The sequence below is a fragment of the Neophocaena asiaeorientalis genome, unplaced genomic scaffold (genome assembly GCF_003031525.2).
Source record: "Neophocaena asiaeorientalis asiaeorientalis breed wild unplaced genomic scaffold, Neophocaena_asiaeorientalis_V1.1 scaffold388, whole genome shotgun sequence".
Classification (NCBI taxonomy): Eukaryota; Metazoa; Chordata; class Mammalia; order Artiodactyla; family Phocoenidae; genus Neophocaena; species Neophocaena asiaeorientalis.
Window position 1 is genome coordinate 4332767 of NW_020172738.1, and position 20109 is coordinate 4352875.

General features: G+C 33.9%; 1 protein-coding gene across 5 annotated transcripts in view; it reads right to left on the bottom strand.

The window, feature by feature from the left end:
- Window positions 1-8352: 8352 nt before the first annotated feature.
- Window positions 8353-20109, bottom strand: part of AGFG1 (ArfGAP with FG repeats 1) — a 70615-nt gene continuing 58858 nt past the window's right edge. For 2 of the 5 annotated variants that reach the window (XM_024740554.1, XM_024740550.1), the window contains exons 9-14: window positions 18801-18880; window positions 18495-18587; window positions 13865-13912; window positions 11790-11948; window positions 10822-10913; window positions 8353-10094 (exon numbers count right to left, since the gene is read on the bottom strand). In XM_024740554.1, the coding sequence (XP_024596322.1) occupies window positions 10035-10094; window positions 10822-10913; window positions 11790-11948; window positions 13865-13912; window positions 18495-18587; window positions 18801-18880 (532 nt within the window). In that variant the 3' untranslated portion in view covers window positions 8353-10034. The remainder of the gene's footprint in view (window positions 10095-10821; window positions 10914-11789; window positions 11949-13864; window positions 13913-18494; window positions 18588-18800; window positions 18881-20109) is intronic. The other 3 variants (XM_024740551.1, XM_024740553.1, XM_024740552.1) reach the window with 3 other exon arrangements.

Genomic DNA, 20109 nt, shown 5'->3' on the forward strand with positions numbered 1-20109 from the left:
TAGAGAATTCCAAACTAATACTATTTTACACTAACTTTAAATACAATTATTATTATTGACTCTTACACTGCTTTCCATGTTCCTCATGCCCTAGGAACCTGGAAGTGTTTGCAACAAGTACTCCTACACACACACACCCCATCCTTTATTCAAATGCTGGGAGGACAAAGCTGTCCAAAGTGCAGCAAATAGCAGCTTCTCCATCGATACGGAGTTCCCACAACATAAACGCCTCTCTTTCCTGCTTCCTTCAGCTTCTGCTCAGCCTTAGCCCTCAGTCTTACATTCTACTATCCTTTCAAGGTGGCTACTCCTTTATATGTCTGCCTTAGGCTGGACTGAGATCCCTCCTACTCTCCAGAGCCCTTTTCCCTGCCCTTGGCTTGCGTGTTTGCATACATCAGCCTTCCCCCATCTAGACGATCAGTTCTTCCAGGGCACTGTGGTGGAGAGGTTCTGAACATCCGTTTGGAGAGTTCTGCCACTCACTTTCCTTGAGCAAGTAAACCGCCATATTAGCCTTAGTTTCGTCTGGTAAAACAGAAGTCACATAAGGTTGTGAATTATAGGAAATAATGTTTACAAAACATTTAGCAAAGTGGCACCAAATTAACACCGACTAAATGGAAGCTACTATGACAATAACGTACAGCATTCAGTATAATCTTTAACATGAGAAATTCTCAAACGTTACTTAAAAAGTCAAAATTGTTCTGCATTTTAAAAAGGTATTATTTCTGAATAGGGGAAACTGAAAATATTGGAAGTCTCCGCATGGCGCACTAGGATTTGCAAGGTCCTTTAATCTAAAATTTCCAGTTTAGGGGCTTCCCTGGTGGCACAGTGGTTGAGAGTCCGCCTGCCGATGCAGGGGACACGGGTTCGTGCCCCGGTCCGGGAAGATCCCACATGCCGCGGAACGGCTAGGCCCGTGAGCCATGGCCGCTGAGCCTGCGAGTCCGGAGCCTGTGCTCCGCAACGGGAGAGGCCACAACAGTGAGAGGCCCACATACCACAAAATAAATAAATAAATAAATAAAAATAAAATAAAATAAAATTCCCAGTTTAGGATGCTGGACATCTTATCTGGAAAGCCTGGTAATTCCTCTCTTCTCTGAGGGAGCTACCCAAATATATTTAGTAAATGAAAAGAACAATAAGGCTTGAAAGGAACTGTATGGTTCTAAAATCGTTAACTACTGTATTCTATGAGTTTACAGTATTCTTCGGTGATAGCCTTATAGAAATTTAGTCTGAATTGTTATTTATAACCATAAGCATTAAAATGTTTGAAATTCTATGATTCCACAAAATTTTATTTAGTTCCCTCATCAAAAATTCTCTCTTAAAAACCTTAAAGGTTTTTAAGAAGAGCATACTGCAGAGATAACATTTGAAGATAGAACAGTCAAGAAACTTGCAGAACTGGTAAAAAGAGCAATCCAGACTCAAGAAGCACATCAAATTCCAAGCACAAAATAAAAATAAACACCCACATCCAGACACATCATAGTGAAACTAATACCCTGCCCCCCCCCAGGCCCCCACCAATAGCCATTTCTAGGTTGCTATGTGTCGCAACAACAGGGTAGGGAGAAAAGATGAGCTTCTGAGCCTGAATAATGATCAGTTCAACTAGAGTATCTGAATACATTCATCCTTCTCTAACTAGTTTAAAGGGGAAAAAAATTATGGAACTAAGAAGAAATTTCTAGATTTGAAATTCCATTACAGATGATGTTATTCAGCCTAAAAGTTAAATGACATTAGTAACAATAGAAAAATCCTTGATTGTGCCTCTGTAATTTCATAACAATATACAATGTAATAAATAAAAATACAGATTTGGTGATCCAATTAATAGTTCCAAGTTAACTTTTAGAACAATTCATAAATGAGAAAATTCAACTAGTAAACTATGGTAAAATCAACCCCACCAATAAAGATAAGGCATTATTTCATATGCCTTAAATTAGCAATCATTAAAAGGAATTCCCTCTGACAACTGGAGATTGAAGAAAGAATGGCCCACATGTCTTTTTCGTATTTATAAATATTAAAATAATCCCTTTAAACAGTAATTTAGTTGAGAGGATAAAATGTTAATCCTTATAAGCCATCAGTGTGATTTTTTTTCCAGAATTTATTCCAAGAAATAACACAAATGAAAGGTTATATACAGCAAGGTACTCACTTAACATTAAACTATGAAAAATGCTAAATGACCATGAAGACTACATAGCAATACAGAAAATACCTGAGACGTACCCAAGTTCTTAAGATGTACACTCTTCACTCAGCAATTCCATTTCTAAGAAGCACGAGGCCAAACCCCAAGTGTGCAGAAGTATAGGTAAAATTTCTGATGTTGAAAAATTGGAAACAATCTAAATGTTTATCATAGGGATGAAACATCACTGTACATTTGAAATTGAAAGAAACCCATGATATATTGAGGAAAATGTTACAAAGTAGTAAGCATAGCATGATTCCATTCTGGAAGAAGTCTTTATATTCTTATACATGGAACAAAATCCAGAAGTACTTACAATATACCTGCACAGGAATATAGTTTTTTAAAAAATAATTTTCTGTATTTTCAGATTGTTTACAGTGAGCATATATTATTTTTACAATCAGGAAAAATAATAAATGTATTTCCAATTTGGAAGAAAATTATCTGGGAAAAGTACAATATTAAAAATTAACCAGCTATGATCACAATGCAAAATTTCATATGGGCAAAAAGCAAATACGGAGAGAAAAAAAACAAAATTAGATCGTTGGGGATAAGAACGCTGAGTTTGAGTTCCATTAAATGTTTGTGAAAGTTTTTATTTTTTTTTTTAAACTCACACTCTTCTTATTAAAACTGCTGGAACTAAGAGCTTCAAGGGGGGAATACAATATGAGAGGATGAATCTTAAAGTCAGATAGACTTCTAGTCCTGCCACTTACTAAACAGCTGTATAATCTCGGCGAAGTAGACACCTAAATGCCAATTTTGTGACAAATACTGCCTGGAAGCTGTTGTGGCCATTAAATGATATCAATTATATGAGGTGCACCTCACTAAGTTGGTAATTAACAAATAGTGGCCATAACATTAAACTATATGATGTTGTTGATACCTGGTACTTTCAACCTACAAAAACACAAGTTTCTTATGTCCAACCGAACAGCTGTTATTCTTAAATGTCTCATTCCAATTTCCAAAGCTTAACTGTTCTCTAAACATGTATACCAAATGACTGACGTTCTACCATGTTTCACCATTTGGAAGCGATCTCACTTTAAAGCTGGGGAACTGGCATCTAACTTACCTGCTTGAATGCCAGTTAACAGCAGAATTTAAGACTGAAACACAGGAAACTTGACTCTGGTTTAGTACTTTCCAGAGTCCCAATCCTAAAGTTCAGTTAAAAAAAAAACAAAAAAACAACCATTAGCATACTACTTAAGAAAAAAGTAAGAATTTGAATCTTTCCTCATTAAATAAGTGAGACTAAAATAAATATTAGTTTCCCCCTGGTGGGAGGGGAGGGAAGAGTGGTGGGAGTGGTGGTGGAATTACTGATTCTAAGGAAAGTAAATTTTCTTCTGGGTTCTGATGATGATTAATGAAAATAATTTAAACAACAAAAATGATAGAGTAACTGAGACGGATATACAAAAAATAATGGTGACTACTACCAGGAAATAAGATTAGGGGTGTGAAAATCTAAAACTAGTTCACTATTTGCCTTTTAAATTTCAATAGGTAGTAGAGTAACTAAAATCCAATTACAAAAAATACTGTCTTAAAACCAAGCTAGACCAACATGGATTTCGAGAACATCGAAATATATGGAAAAATAACCAAGTTAAACAAAGAGAACCAAGTTATAAAACCATACATTTAAAATAGGGAGGACAGTGAGAGAGGACAGTATATAAAATAAATGTTAACATTTCTGAAAGACTATATAAAAATACAAGAAACTGTATTTCTCTGGGATGTGGGAATCAAGTCCCAGGAAGGAGACATACTTTTTCACTTTGTATACTGCATACTTTTTAAACATCATAAACATGTATTATTCTATGGTAACATATAAAAAAACCTTTAAAGTCTTTAAAAACCCTGACTGTACCCACAGCATTCTATGAAACACCGTATAGCATCAATTCGCAATCCTCTGCTGCCTTTTACTTAATGGTCATTTAGTCAAAATCAGAGGCTCCTTGGGGTGTTTGCTTTCTCTGTCCCTCCACTCAAGATTGAGGGAAATGTTGAGAATTTAGTTTAAGTTTTAACTCTCACTGCCTAAACTGTAATTAAAAAATTAATCAACGGACATCTGAATCACCAATTTTATCTAGGATCACTTTTCCCTGTTACAAAAGCCTGAATCACTGCACTGTTTTCATTAAACTCTACAGCCCTGTGAGTTGCACAAAAGCACAGATTTCAAAAATATAGGTAAATATATATTGAGTTTTTATCCATTGGCATAAAATAAGCAAAATACATAGAGGTTATCAAGTTTGAAAGAAAAATACATTTTTGGCAAGAGTCTTCACCAGAAAATATCATAAATTCAAATCCTACAGGACTGACTCCAAAATTAGAACAGCTAAGAGGTGGCATAAGAAGAGCCCTTTTATGTCTACTCAGGATTTGCCAATTCAAAGGCCTTAAAACACGTTTGAACGTTTGAGGCTCAGAACACTGTGAGTGGTAGGCTAGTGGCCACCTTGAGAGTGTGAATACCCTTCAAACTATATAAAATCGGAGTTTTTAAAACACTGTGATGGTCAAACAAAACACAACTGCAGACAGAATTCAGAGTATATGCCATGAATGTGCAACCTCTACATTAGCACAATAACTGGACTTTTTAAAACCAGAATTCACAATACTTGGGTCTTTCCAGATTAAATACTTCAGAGCCCAGTACGCTTCTAGAAGTAAACTAGTGTTCAAATATTTTCTGGATTAACAACATAAAACAAAAGGTTCTTCAAATATTGGATACAATCACCAAATAACCTGTATATTTAATGAACTGGGTTGTGGGATTACACATCAGTGCTGTGTGCTGGAGCTGGCCTGCAAAGAAAGACTGGTGTGTGTCTCTTTCTAACGCCAAATTTAATGATATCAGATTGGAAGGTGAAATCAGCCATGGTGAGAGTATTTATAACCACAATGTCAGTAAACACTACAAAACAGGGCAGTTTTTCATAAGAGAAAAGCATTCACCAGCACAATATATGAACAGTACATCTTGGTCATATTTTCATTTGTTCAAATATACTACATAAAAATTTTAATGAATGACGTTTTAAAATATACAAAGAAAAAATTTTAACTAATGAAGATAAATTCAATACAACAGGCTAATGTAACACAAATGTTAGTAACAGCATCCTTTCAAAAGTAAATTTTACTGTCTAGGGCACAGACTTTATCAATAAAGTTGAAATGTTTCACAAAATAGGAGTCCCTGTGATACTTCAGATGTCTCTTTAGTTTAAAACCTGATCCACTAATTATCCCATTAATTTACTTGTAAAGTTTAAGTAAAACCCTAGAGAATAAGCCGTACTGATTTCAGCAAATTATGAAGAGAACCCAAATTAAAAATGATTAAGTTTAATTAGGTATATAGGATATAGAAAGTAATTCTCTCAGAATTTCCTAAGATTTTGTAAAAAATTGACTTACACATAAATGTAGACAGCATTTTAATCCAACAATATAATATTTGCTCCCCAGAGCAAAAGCTCTGCCATTAGCCTGTGCCTTGCTTCTTTCATCCTTAAAGTATGAGTCCACTTTAAGGACTGTATGAGATAATACACGAAACGCATTTAGCAAGTTTCTGATACACTGAAAGAGCTTAATAAGCCACACTCTGTAATACCACCACCAGGTTCTTTGCAAGTCATTATTTTTGAAGAAATATATCTTTATAAACTCCCCTAGAGATTAATTTTCTGATGTAAGCCTGAGACTACAAGTGGAGGCCAAACATGAGGTGAGTCATTCTGAACATGAGTTCAGCAGAGGAGCACAAATGTATGGACAAGGAGGCCCCAGAGAGAAGGCACAGGCCGGCCTGAGGAGGGCAGCGTGTTCTGCGGTGTGTGCCAGCAGCAGCAGCAACAGCCAGAGCTTTCTGTGGTGACTGTACCGGTACCGTAAGTTACCTTTTACAAAGTCACTCTGTCTTCAAAAGAATTTTAAAACATTCTGTTTCAATGAGAAGCAACAAGTGCTCTCTCTAAAAATGGACAAGGTATAAAAAAAACACTGGGGGATAAAACCATAGCAAACCTCCTTCTTAAGAAGTAAACACATTCCTTTAATTGTAGCCGACTTCCTGGAGGGTAGTGATTTCTGCTAGAGAAATCCAACTTTCATTTTATATTTTATATATACATATATATATATACACACACAGATACAAACAAAGCTAAAATTCTTTGTTAACTATAAGCATAGGAGAGAGAAGAAATTATTCTTCGCTTTGAACTTTCTTTAGCAAGGCATTTCAGTTTTTAAATAGCTATTTGATACTCCCCCAAAACAATTAAACAATTTCAAAGTGGTCAGAATAGTAAATAATTCCTAAATAAACACTCATAACCAGGAGTCAGAACTTGTAATATCCCTTTTAAAAAGGAGCTATTCACTAATTTCATCATTATTGAAATACGGTCAAATAAAAAAGAAAACCCAGAAAACAGTATTTAAAAAGTTTACAATTTCAAATGAAATTTCAATTCTCCCCACCAAGCCAACAAAAACACTTAGAAGTTCAGGGAGTAGTGTATTTACCCTGAAACTAAACACTGTTGTTCCAGAAAATATAAACGTAAAGTGTAGTGTGGTCTCAGGACCCCTGAGGGTCCCCCCAAAACGCAAGGTCAAAACTATTTTCATAATACTAAAATGTTATATGTCTGTTTCACTCATGGTTCCACAAGTGCACAGTGGAGTTTTCCAGTACCCACATGCCATGTCACATAGAAAGAACTGTCATGCAGAAGCAGTATGAGAATCCCACTGCTTCTATTAGGCCAGATATTAAAGAGATGTGCAAAATGTAAAACAATGGTCTTCTAAATAACATTTGTGGAAAACAGTAATTTGTCATCAAAAAGGGTATTTATGTTAACATGTAATGGGTTTATTATCATTATATTTAAATGAATAAACATGTTTTTAAAAGATCTCAGTATTAATTTCTAATACAACAAATTCTGAGCGATATAAGTTACATAAACAAAAGCTCTTTGAGCGCTCTATTAAGAGTTAATAATAGTCCTGAGACCAAACTGTTTCAGAAGTCTTGGTACTGTGACAGGAAAGCAGCCACTTAGTTACTGCTTCCATTTTACCAATTGACAGGAACTGTACCAACGAGGACGTGTACTGGGAGCAGGGCAAATCACAAGTAAAGAAAGCACCGATGTGCTTCTTCACATTTACAGAAAGAATTATTCGACAGAAGAAAGTGATTACCTAATCTCTATTTTCACAAAAAAGAGAGAAAAATATGCCTTTAAACTTATCAATGAAGTTTGTCACCCTAAAAGAAAAGAACATTTTCTTTCCTCAGCAAACACAGGAGAGAAGACCTGATTCGACTAGTAAATCAGTATTCATCCTTACCACCTCTGAGTATTTTCTCCTCTTCAGTGCTCAACACAATTCTGATGGTCTGTGCAAAACCAGAAGCAAATCTGAATATGAAAGTCTAACTGAAGATTTTAATCCACATCAAATCTGGATCACTTCTTACAATAAGCATTTCAATTTCACAAGTTTTCATTTAAAGTCAACAAGAGTTCCCACTTAATTACAAACCTCAAGATTTACCCAGAAAAAAATAGTCTTTAAAATTATTTTATCAACAACTGTTTAATTTACTTGTTTCTTAGATGGAAAGCCTGGTAGGTTAATTGAATAATGGCCTACAATTTTATAGCATAACTTTGTACATGAGTTGATTGGGACCCAATACAATCTAAAACATAGGAATTCAAAGACATTTCTTAAGAATTCCCTCCATGAGAAGGGGTCTGGAAGGACACCCCAAAAATGCAGACATTTCAAGTATACACCAAGACACACCCAGACCTTTGCAGCATTCATTTAATTCTAAGAGCCATACTGCTCAGAAAAGGGGCAGAGATTTCCCAATTTTCTTGCTTATCAAAATAGTTCAGATAACCATACGTTCAGCTAGATATGCACTGGACAGCAATGTTTCAAGAAGTCTGGAACTCTACACAGATTTTAATATAGTATGAAAACAACTCCTGTAGTCACCATTCGAAAAGGTATTCAACATGAATAAATAATGTTTGAGGAAACTGATGTTCACCTCTTTTAATACCAAGCTTTAGAAACAATTTAAATCATCATAAGAAAAATTTTCAAACATGTATCACATATTTATATACGTAACCTCACCTTTTCTTGATGACACAGTCACAGTAATAGACAATTATCAGAAGAAGATGTAATATACTGATGCCCTCTAAGCTGGGCTGGCTGTCCCTACACTAACTGGTCTTTGACAATATATGCTCTTTTGGTCTGGGAAATCTATTAATCAAAACTTCACATAAAGACAAATGCATGAGCTCTAACGTATAGACACTGTGACTTATACGGGCTGCTCAAAGGCATTTTTTAAAAAAAAAATATTACAAGTTTCTCAGTTGTGTTCTGTTTTGATGAGATTGCCAGATTACCACTGGATGAATGAGGCATTATATAAATATTTAAACAAGTTCATTTGAATATTAACATAAAGCTATAACTAAACATTAGTATTGTTGCCTTTTTAAACAAAGTATTCTATAACTTTAAGGTAACACTGGGTTCCAGTTTCTTTCCCTCTAGAAATGAACATAAACAAATGTCCTATTAATATCAGTTTGTCCAAACAAAGAAAACTGAGGTGCAATCATGTCACAGTTAATGCATGTCTGCTTCCAATACATTCAAAGACAGTATTTAAAAAAAAAAAAAAATCAATAGTTAAAATAAGCCTTTTGCAGTCTGAGAATTCAAGATACTTTTAAAAATTTGTAAACACACATACATGCAAATTCTTCATATATACAAATTTTCACAAAATTAAGAAGTTGCAAAGAAATCAGAAGGATTACGGTGAATCTAACAAGCTACATTTAAATGCTTTACCACTGACATATTCCTGAACATAGCAGTTTTAATAAATTTTCTACATGGCCTTTTTATAAAATTTTCTCTTTTAGACATAAAAGTTAGTCACTAGAAGTCTTCTGAAATTCTAATTTAAGAATTCAAGATGTTCTCAATTCACTACTGATATTTAAGGCCACTTTGGTAAAGGCATTGCAGCAAGAACACAAAAACAATAGCATATTTTCTAGTATTTATTTTTTTTCACCTGCAAACTGTAGCAAAACATGATCAGCTTTATTCTGCAGACAGGTATCCCTCTACATTTTTAAAGAATTTAGGCATGTATAAATAGAAGAGCTCTTTAGAAAGGAAAAATTCAAGAATGAATAAAACCTTCCAATTCTGACTCTGTAACTTTCCAGAAGCAATGGTTAAAGTGATTTTAGGTCATTCATTCCAAGATATATGACAGCACCTTAAAAGTGGCTGATCTATTTCCCCAGTAACATTTCTCACATAACAATGTGTTAAAGTTACAAATACTGATATGCACAAATAACTAATTTCTAAGAAAAATATGTACAGTACTGCAGCATAATGAATGTGGTATCTGCAATAACTTAATATTAGCCAATTTTTAATATACATGATACCGCTACTTTTTTTGCCAATTCACAGGTTAAAAGTTGTTACTGGAGCCCTCTGTTTTGCACATATTTCCTGGTGTTTAATACACAATGCAGGCTTTTTAAAGACTTCTCTTGTGTTTAAAGCTAAAATCAGTGAAACAAGACAACAGTGCAAGAGGCGGAGAGATGTAATGTGACCATGTAAAAGTTCGTTCCAGTAAAGTGTCTATATAAGGCTATAAGAAAGGATTGGTTGATGAGCTTCCTGTTGGAAATTGTCCTGTCGGTGCACCAGTCTAAAGGAAAACATAAGACAAAGTAAATAAATAAGAGTGTGTGGAGAAAATATTTAATGTTATTTAATTAAACTAGATTTAATTAAATAGTATTTAGATTAGGAATTATTGGCAATCATATTTATTCATCATTGTTATTAGCAATATACTGGAACAAAGCGACAGGTTATCAGGCACTGTGTTGTGCCTATTGATATCCATTATTTCATATAATTCTCATAATAGATTCTAAGAAGGGACCTGGCCCTAAAAAAATGCATTTATGATTCAAACCAAACCTGACTCCAGGATTCCTTTTTCACATTGTTCACTAAATCTACAGCCTCTCATAAAGCATTATTTTGACAAGAAAGCAGACAAGTTTCATGTCTAAAATAGCTTATTAACTGTCAGTGCTTTGATTTGCAACTGATTAATGTGGTTTCTGGGGTATTTTTTTGAATTTTATTTTCTTATACAGCAGGTTCTTATTAGTTATCCATTTTATACATATTAGTGTGTACAGGTCAATCTCAATCTCCCAACCAATTCATCACACCACACCCCCAGCCCGCCACTTCCCCCCTTTAATGTGTTTTCTTAAAAAGGGATCGTGCACAATGGCTGTCTCGGATTTGTATAATCTTGCAGAATACCAAAGAGCATCTAGGAGGAATCACATCCTGCTTTTCCCAATTTGAAAACAATGCAACAACTTAGAAAGTGCTTAAAATTGCATCTCACTTACCATAAAAGGATTACTAGATACTCCAGCAGCTGCAACTTGACCAAAAGGGGTTACCACTGGCTTTGTTTGTCCAAATGCTGCAAAACCTGCACCTTGTTTAAAAAAACCCACCAATTATAACCATACCTTTGAGACAATCTGATGCTTATAAAGCTTCATAATGAGTTTCAGAAAAATTCCTACCAGAGCAACAATAATAAAAAAAATCAATGTTAAACTGTTGAGTCTCATGCTCTTTCAAACAGCAGTTAAACTTCCACTGGCATGTCTTAAAGAACTTACATTGACTCTCCAGAAATGGTTAATTCCAGTTTGTCTCAGCTACGTAAATTGCTGACAAAGGATTTAATGAAGAGATAAGCTTGTGACTATTTGAGAGGGGCTGTGATCCAGGTATTTCAAACTTTAGCAAATGAGTGAAATGGGCTCCCCACCAACCAAAAAAAAAAAAAAAACCCAAAAAAACCCCAAAAACAAAAACTGGTCTCTAGTGAATTTTCCTGAAAACAAGTAACAAACTCCAACCACAACACAGTCACCTATTTAGAAAATGAGTTTATGTCACCAAAAAAACCCCAAAACAACAACAAAAAACGTACACAAAATGGAACAAAAACAGTTCTCCAATGCAAAATAAACAAAAACACTCTAGGTCTATAAAGTTTCCTTTTAAAATCAAGAGGCGTATTAATAACACAGAAGATACAAGAAAGACACTGGAGATTCTGAGAAAGAAGAGGTACTCTTTAGTCCCTGATTTCTCCTAAACCTATAATCTGGTCACAAAAACTACGAAATCACTCAGTTTTCTGTGGCCCAAATCACCAAAGGCTTTTCTATATTTGTGTAGTAAACATTCAGCAGATAATGCTACAGCATTCTCTAGATAAGTCTTTTTGTCCATTCATATTATGATACATAAAGGATACCTGCAGTGGACCTACAGCTAGCCAAATGTTAGATCTTACCATTGGGCTGTTGAGAAAAGGCTGTCTGCTGAGGGAAAGTTGCTTGGGCTGGGAAGGCAGGCTGCTGGAAGCTGCCACTAAAGCTGGTGGGAAGACTGTAGGGCGTGGGAGTCCCAAACCCTGCAGGCATGCTCATGGATGCCGTGCCAAAGGTCGCCGCTGGCAGGAGAAAAGAAAGGCTGGTCACTTATGAAGGGTAGGTTTTCGTATATATACGCATTCTCAACGTATGAAACAGACATCATTTACCTTAAAAAACAGTATGATGTATTTTAAACTCCAAAACTCCCAACAAACTTAATAGTAAGTTTTAGCTCCAGTTTAACATAATCTATATTTGTTCTCCTGAAACCAATGACCAGAATGAAACTCATAAAGCTATCATTTGAAATCACAAGAAAACTTCTCAGAGTAATTATATACAGTTTGAGTCTAAACAGCAGTCTACTTTTTAAAGTCCATCATCATGCAATTCACATGTATACTCGTATATACATTTTTAAGTTTTGTTTTGCTATATGCAGTAAAATAGTCAAACATTTAATTGTATCCAGTGAATTGTCTGCTATAATGTAATATATGTGTTCCTGGAAAAACATTGAAAACCTCTGCAAAATAATTCACTATAAATAAAACTTACAGGAGAAATGGGGTCAGAGGCAGGCCACTCAAAACCTATGCAGCTTTCTAACCCAAGGCAAAAAAAGGGTGGGGCAGGGGGCGGTCCTAATAAAAACACTAACACAATTAAACTGAAAACATATGGACTCCCATTCCTTTTTTGGAAAGTAAATGAACAGTGCTTTGGACAAGGGGTATAAGGAAGGTTAGGTCAGGACTGATGAGTTATAGAAACTGGGGCAGAGTACATAAAAATTAAACAAATAGTGAAATAAGCATTCTTACAAGAGACAAAGAATGTAAGATGAATGACACTGTGTCCAATAACTTCTCCATGGCTTGCCATGTCCAGCCACTATAACTTGATGGAATAAAGCATTCATTCACAAGTTGGGGAAATGCGCGTGTGAAGTACAGCTATATATATACATGGTATGCTGTCATCACTCCCCCCGTTTACGAATTACTTATGAACTAATTCACATTATTACATTATCATATTATTATATTATTTATATAAACACATATAGTAGCAGAACAGTATATTACTTTTTGCTAGTGAAGATTCAAAATGGAACCTTCCAACTATATGTTGTAGGAAAAGCCTAAGTGAAATAAGAGCCAATAATGGTGCTTTTAATACGGAACAGTAGAAATTATATACTGAAATATTTTTAGCATGATGCTATCAAAAAACATAATTCACTGAATTTCCTGATTTTAAGAAAAAATTACCAACTTGATTGCTGATTTAAGGCACAAGAAATTAATACTAAAAGTGCTACACAGAATTATCTTTTATTTAAAAAAAAACTAAAAATCATGTTACGGATGTTGCCCAACGTAATTCTCATAATCCTAGTTTTTACAACAGTGCAATTCTCCGCAATGAACCTAATTAGATTTTCCAATTTTAAATATTACTTTTTATTATTGATAAGAAAAAAGGGGAACTAAGCCACTGGGAAGCAAGTGAATTAAAGAATAATAAGCACACTGCAAGGGAAACAGGAGGGTTTCAGAACAGACAACAATGCACTGACATAACTTTGACAAATCACTTTTTAAGAAAGCAGTATAAAGCAAAAGTTGGATACAGTTAAGCAAAACCAAACTCCATGGAATAATGTGGTAAAATGGTTTGGTGCATCGAAAAGGTGTGTCACTCAAAGTACTATGAATTCAAACTTAAGAAAAATAATTGAGAAAGCTATTAACATTCTAATGTTACCATGGAGGTAAGCAACATGCTTTTCAGTATTAAAACGCCACAGAAGATTTTCATGTAACTTTAAATATAATGTATTCCCAATGCCACACATCCATGACCACTCCATTTTAAAACATGGAAAAAACTTAATTCCACATGCAGGGATCCAGAACACCAGCAGAAGCTTCCACAAGCAGGTAGACAAATTGCCACACAAATCTAGATATTAGTTGTGGCCACCTACCAAAATGAGCGTGAGGAAACACTTGAGAATGCATTGCTCCAGAAAGGCCTTATGGAAAGCCATAAAGAGACCAATGTCAATTAACTTATGAATAACTACTGACAAAATAAAAGTAAATTTGTTTCATTAAAATGTTCTAAAATTAGAATATACTGTTACAAAGTAGGTAGCATAAGAATACATAATAAAGACACATCCAACAGAGTCTTTTTATTTCAACTATATTCATGACAGTAGTATTTACACTGTTTGAAATAAAGGGGAGATTAGAATACCAGAAAAAAAAAATATCAAATGAAGAAACATTTAGGAAATCCATCTTTTAAACAAATAACATTTTTTTCATGTGAAGATACAATAATATCCATAAAAATACTTTCTAGGCCTCACCACTTACACCCAAAAGTGCTATTCATAGGATCATCTAAAATGATCTAGCATCTACCTTTAGCATCTAAAAATTCAAATCTAAAAAACTAAAAATAAAATAAAACTCAAATCTTGGAGAAAGCACTTGAATAATGTTTGATTGTTTTATTTATGACTCCATACATTAACTAGAAAAGCCTAATGATAACTCAAGTGAATTAAATATTACGCAGGAAAAATTATTCGATGTAGTTCATTAGAAAGGCGAGCAGCACTTTCAGTTTAAAATATGATGGCTAAAAAGAGAGACAAAAGAAAAATACATCTTGTGCAGATCTTACCTGGCATGACTGAGGTCAGACAGGTTACATATAAATAAATGTAATTAACAGAAAACAAATTTAGGTTGTTAAGTACCAGAACCGCTGTTTTAACCATCTGGAGTGGGGTTGTTTCTAAAATATATGGCCATGCATTTTAAATTAACATACTTAACACCAACTAAATTTGGGGAAACAAGGCGATTGAGAGATTAGAGTGGTTCTGTCTTGGTTCTGTAGTTTTCTAATTACAGGATACCACAACTTCTTTAAGCCTCAGTCTCGTCATTTGCAAACGGGGTGGAGGGACAGGGATAGTATAATACATATCTACTTTACAAAGCTGCTGTGATTAAAAGTGCTACAGGGTAAATATCCAAGGAGTGTTATTTTTTCTTGCTAACTTAAAAAGGTGTTTACAGCGTGTTCTAAATTCAACAAAAGGCTGATTGAGGGGGAAGGGTTCTGAAACAAGCTTGGTCACTTTATCTCCTTTCTTAGAGCACTTTATAAGCTCTGAGAAATCCTGCATTAATAATACTGGTTAAATTTTGTTTAACTCAGCATTTCCCATATATATTTGGGCGTAGAATCCCTTTCCATGAAGGACTGATAACACCATCTCAGGACACATGTTCTACAAAATAGGCTTTGGCAAAAACTGACTTTAGTCCACAGTGATTGTTAACCAGTATTAATTTCTGTACCTCAGTCTGCAACAATGATGCCTAGTTCTGGGCTGCTATAAAAATATTTTAGACTTGTTTGAACAACTTTTTGATATATAATTCACATATCATACAATTTGTCCACTTAAAAGGTAGAATTCAGTGTTCTTTTTTAACGTTATTCACCAGCTGTACAATCATCACAATCTAATTTTAGAACATTTCATACCCCCCTCACTAAAAGAAATTCCATACCTATCAGCTCTCCATTTTGCCCCACCTACTTTCTATAGATTTGCCCATTCTGGACAGATTATAAATGGAATCAATCATACATTATATGTCACTCTGTGACTAACTTCCTTTATTTAGCCTAATGTTTTCTAGGTTCATCCATGTTGTACCATGTATCAGTACATGTCATTACTTTTTATTATCAAACAAATTCCACTGTATGGCTATACCACATTTGGTTTATTCATCCATCAGTGGATGGACACCTGGGTTGTTTCCACTTTTTGGCTATTAGGAATAATGCTGCTGTGAACATTTGTATACAAGTTTTTGTGTGGGTATATGTTGCATTTACTTTCCTATGAGTGGAATGAGCGGAACCAGTGGAAACAGTGCTGGTTTAGAAGCACTCCGGGTACTAACACTAGATTAGTCATTGATTAATTTTGGACCCTTAAGGCGGGGCGGGGGGTGGGGGGGGAATCTTTTAAAATCATTTTTTCATTAAATGAATGTTAGAAAATAAAGGTACTCATTCAGGGACAAAGGAGAGATTTAAGAGTTATAAGAGAATTTCCTAATAACCGAAAATTATATTAACTTTATTAATTAGATTTAAGGGCTCAAGTGCTCTGGAAAAAGAATGCTAATTATAGAATCCTAAAATAAAAAAGGTCTTAGGCCACATTAGCTAGTCTACTGAAGGTTTCTATATAACATGGTAAAAGAAAGCCCAAAAGCTTTGTAAATGCAGGAAAAAAGTTATTACTAAAATGTGCATTTTAAGAATGAAATACATCAGTAAAACTTCTTAAATAGTTCACATTGAACTATTATCAGTACCCTCTTTCAAAAGCTACCTCAAATGGAATTTAACAATACTAATATATTAAGAACACAAAATATTTCTAAAAAACTAATATTAATTTTGATGGTATGAAAACACTGGAAATACCTAAGCACAGTGTATTTGTCAAAGTGTTATTTATATTTCAGCTTCAGCAGAAGCATGTTATATAGTTAACATTTACTTTGACTTAGTCAATTCAATAATAACCTAGTAAAGATGATCAATGTGCTAAATCAAAATGGTTTATAAGGGGAAAAAATTTTTTACCTTGAAATAAAAATTTGTGGACACAGTAGGTTTACCTTTCAAAAAATTTTGCTTAGGCTAATATTAAAATTATATCATCTGAACATACTTTGTATACTTTATATTATTTCACATCCCATGTAGAACCTTAACTTTAAAGGACTTTCATACTCCAAATAATTGGGGTGGGGGGGGCCTTAGCTCTAATAACAGAACCAGTCTGGAGGTACAGTCATGAAAGGAAAATAATAGGAATGATTTACCAAGTATACACAATAATGCAAAGACCATGCATGGTGATTTACATCATCTAATTCTCACAACATCCCTGCCAGAGAATAGTGTTCACATTTTACAGAAAAGGACAACAATAAGGTTCTGAGGAGTTACATCAACATAACCTTGGTCAAGGTATAACTTGAATTTCCATCCTTCAGTTGTCAAATGGGGTTATAATAGCTATAAACATCTCAACGGTATCTTGCAAATAATATATCTTCCTATCACTTTTCCTCCATTCATTAAAAAAATAATATACAGAAAGCATTTTTAGGATTACCTAGCAAGTAAATCTAAATCAGGATTTGAACACAAATCTGGCTGTACCCAAAACATACGCACTTAACTTTTCTGAGCCTCAGTTACCTCAGCTGTCAAAGAGTGATTAAAACATTTATTTGATGAGAGTTAAGAGGACTAAATGAGAAAACCCTGTGTCATGAGACATTTTATAAATTCATTCCACGAAGTCAAAATAATATGCTTAGAAACAGAAATATTACATATATCACAAGTGATGTATAAATATTTTGTCCAAAACACAACAGAAATTTGAAACAATCACTGATTATGTATATTCAGATTAAAATAAACAATTTTTAAAAATCAAATTATGTGCAAAATTCAAATAGTTATTAAACATCTACTGTGTGAGATATCAACAGATTATGACTGAAGACATTTATATGAAAAGGAAAGTTATGGTTCAAACTCCCAATATCACATATTCTCAAACCTTGCCAATGACAAAAAGATATGCTAGTAATTACCAAGTCTAAATGGTGCAAATTTATTGTGATGTTACAAACACCTTAATCTCTCAAAATATCACATCAACAAAGGCTATAACTGAAGTTCAAAGCTTTAGTTGTAAAATTATCTAAATCTAAAAACAGAACTGATAAATTCAGTTTAATGGGTATTGGGCCATACCACATGCACTTGCTAATATTCCAAGGTACTGGCAAATAACTCTAGTGTTCAGGGTAATAAGACAAAAATCAAAGAGGTACAATACAAGAAATATGTAGCTGGCTTACACTGTGAACCAAAAAAAGGGGGAGCGATAAAGAGGATTTTAAAAAAATTATCAGAAGAGAAAATATTCAAATGTTATACCACAAATTAAACCAGTTTCCCACAACCTAAAAAAATGTGAACACCTAAAAGAAATATGTACTACAAAAAGACCTCATTATTAAGATCTCATGTAACAATACCCATCTATTCCTTGCAATCCCATGAAAAGGAAAAAAGCAAAAAAACTTACACATTTTTTTCTACTAAGATTGAGTTATAACCAATAATTGTGAAACCAGACCAACAAATAAGTCAGAATTACAATGTTCAAGTACCATCTCTGTCATATATTGGCTGTGGGCTTTAAGGCTTTAAGTCTCACCTCCATGCTTGAGCTTCCGCACCTGAAAAACGAAAGCTTTGAGTGGTGGGTGCTAGGTAACTTCTCTGGTCCATTTTCAAACATTAAATTGAAGGATTTTATAAACTTTCAGCTACTATATGTCTTTACGGACAAAACTAATCCACTTTACAGTCACTTCAGTAAGAAAGGAACCTTATTTTCTGATGCTCTTCACATGGTGTCTTTGCAATATATACCTTTTCCAAAGCTTACTGTTCTATAATTTATATTTATTTCTTACCTGTTGCTCCTCTGGCATTGGTCTGAAATGGATTTGTAGAAGATGCCACAGAAGGACCAGCAGCAGCAACAAATGGATTTGTGGAAGGTGTAGCTTTAAAAAATTATAAAATACACTATAAAATCCTAACGCATTTGTATTCAATTATTTAAAGTATTTGTTCATATATTTATGAAGATAGAAAACTAGAGTTTTCTGATAATAAACTGGTGCTTTGATTATCTTCTGGTATCCCTACGAAAATGCGATACAATATATATTAGGGTTCTTTATTAAAACCAGTATATATATACCAGAAACACGTACCTCCAAATGGAGCAGGCACACTTGAAGAAGCAGGCTGTGTCTGTGCAGAAGCACCCACTGGCACTGTTCCAAAAACATTACTGAAAACAAGTATTGAAAGAGTTCATGTTTTGAGGGGAAAAACAGCAACGGTAATCTATCTACAAGATTGCCATAAAATATGGAAACAAATAATATTGAACATATCATGTATCACATCAGTTCTCAAACTTTAAGTCTCAGAACTCATTCACATTCTAAAAAATTATTGAGAACCCCAAAGAACTTTAAGTTGCTATATTTACCAATATATATTGTACATCAATTAAAACAAATTTAAATAATTTTATTCATTTAAAAATAACAATAAAGCCATTACATGCTAACCTAAGTAGCATTTTCATAAGTAACCATATTTTCTAAAACAAAAGGAACCTAATGAGAAGAGTAACACTGTTTGATATTTTTACAAATCTCTTTAATGGCTGGCTTAATATATGATCAATCTCTTATGATATGTTGTTTAGGTTGATGCATATGAAGAAAAACTGGCCTCACATGGTAACATAGTTGAACAAAACAGGAGAATTTTAACACCTTTTCCAGATAACTGTGGATATTTTCCTTGACATCATACAAAAAACACCAGGGATAGTTTCCTAAAGGTTAGTTGCAATATGGAATTTGAAACCATATCAATGGACTTTTATGTAAAGTAACATCCACTAGTCTATCTTACACTTTAAATGAATCTTTTACTAACTTTATATCATTTGGAAAATAGTTGATGCAAATCTTCAAAACGTCAACATATTTCCCTATGCAAAATAAAAAAATTACAATCATTAATATCACCATCCATCTCATCAGAAAAGTAATGGGAAGCTTAATTTTAAGCCCACGGTGGCCCCTAAATTTTCCAAAATTCTACTATTTGCTTGAGAGTATGTATTTTAAGTAGTTATTTTCCTTAAAGTGACAGACTTAAAATTTCATTTTTGAGAAAATGTCTACCAAATATCGAAATCTGAATAACCATAGTTTGTCTATCAATCATACTTTCAAGAAAAAATGGTGTTCCATAAAACAAGTGGCTGGTTTATTCCACAACTCAAACAACCACACAAGCTGATTTTACTCAAGACAGCTTTATACTTCAGTATATAGCACAACTACCTGATGCATACCTTACTTCAACACACAGAAAATTAAGAAGACATATTTAAAGGTCAAGACTTAAATTCCTTTACTGCTTCATATGGCATATTCATAATAAAAACTGCATCAAAAATATTCTAAGTAAAACTGAATGTGTGGTGGTAAGGAATAT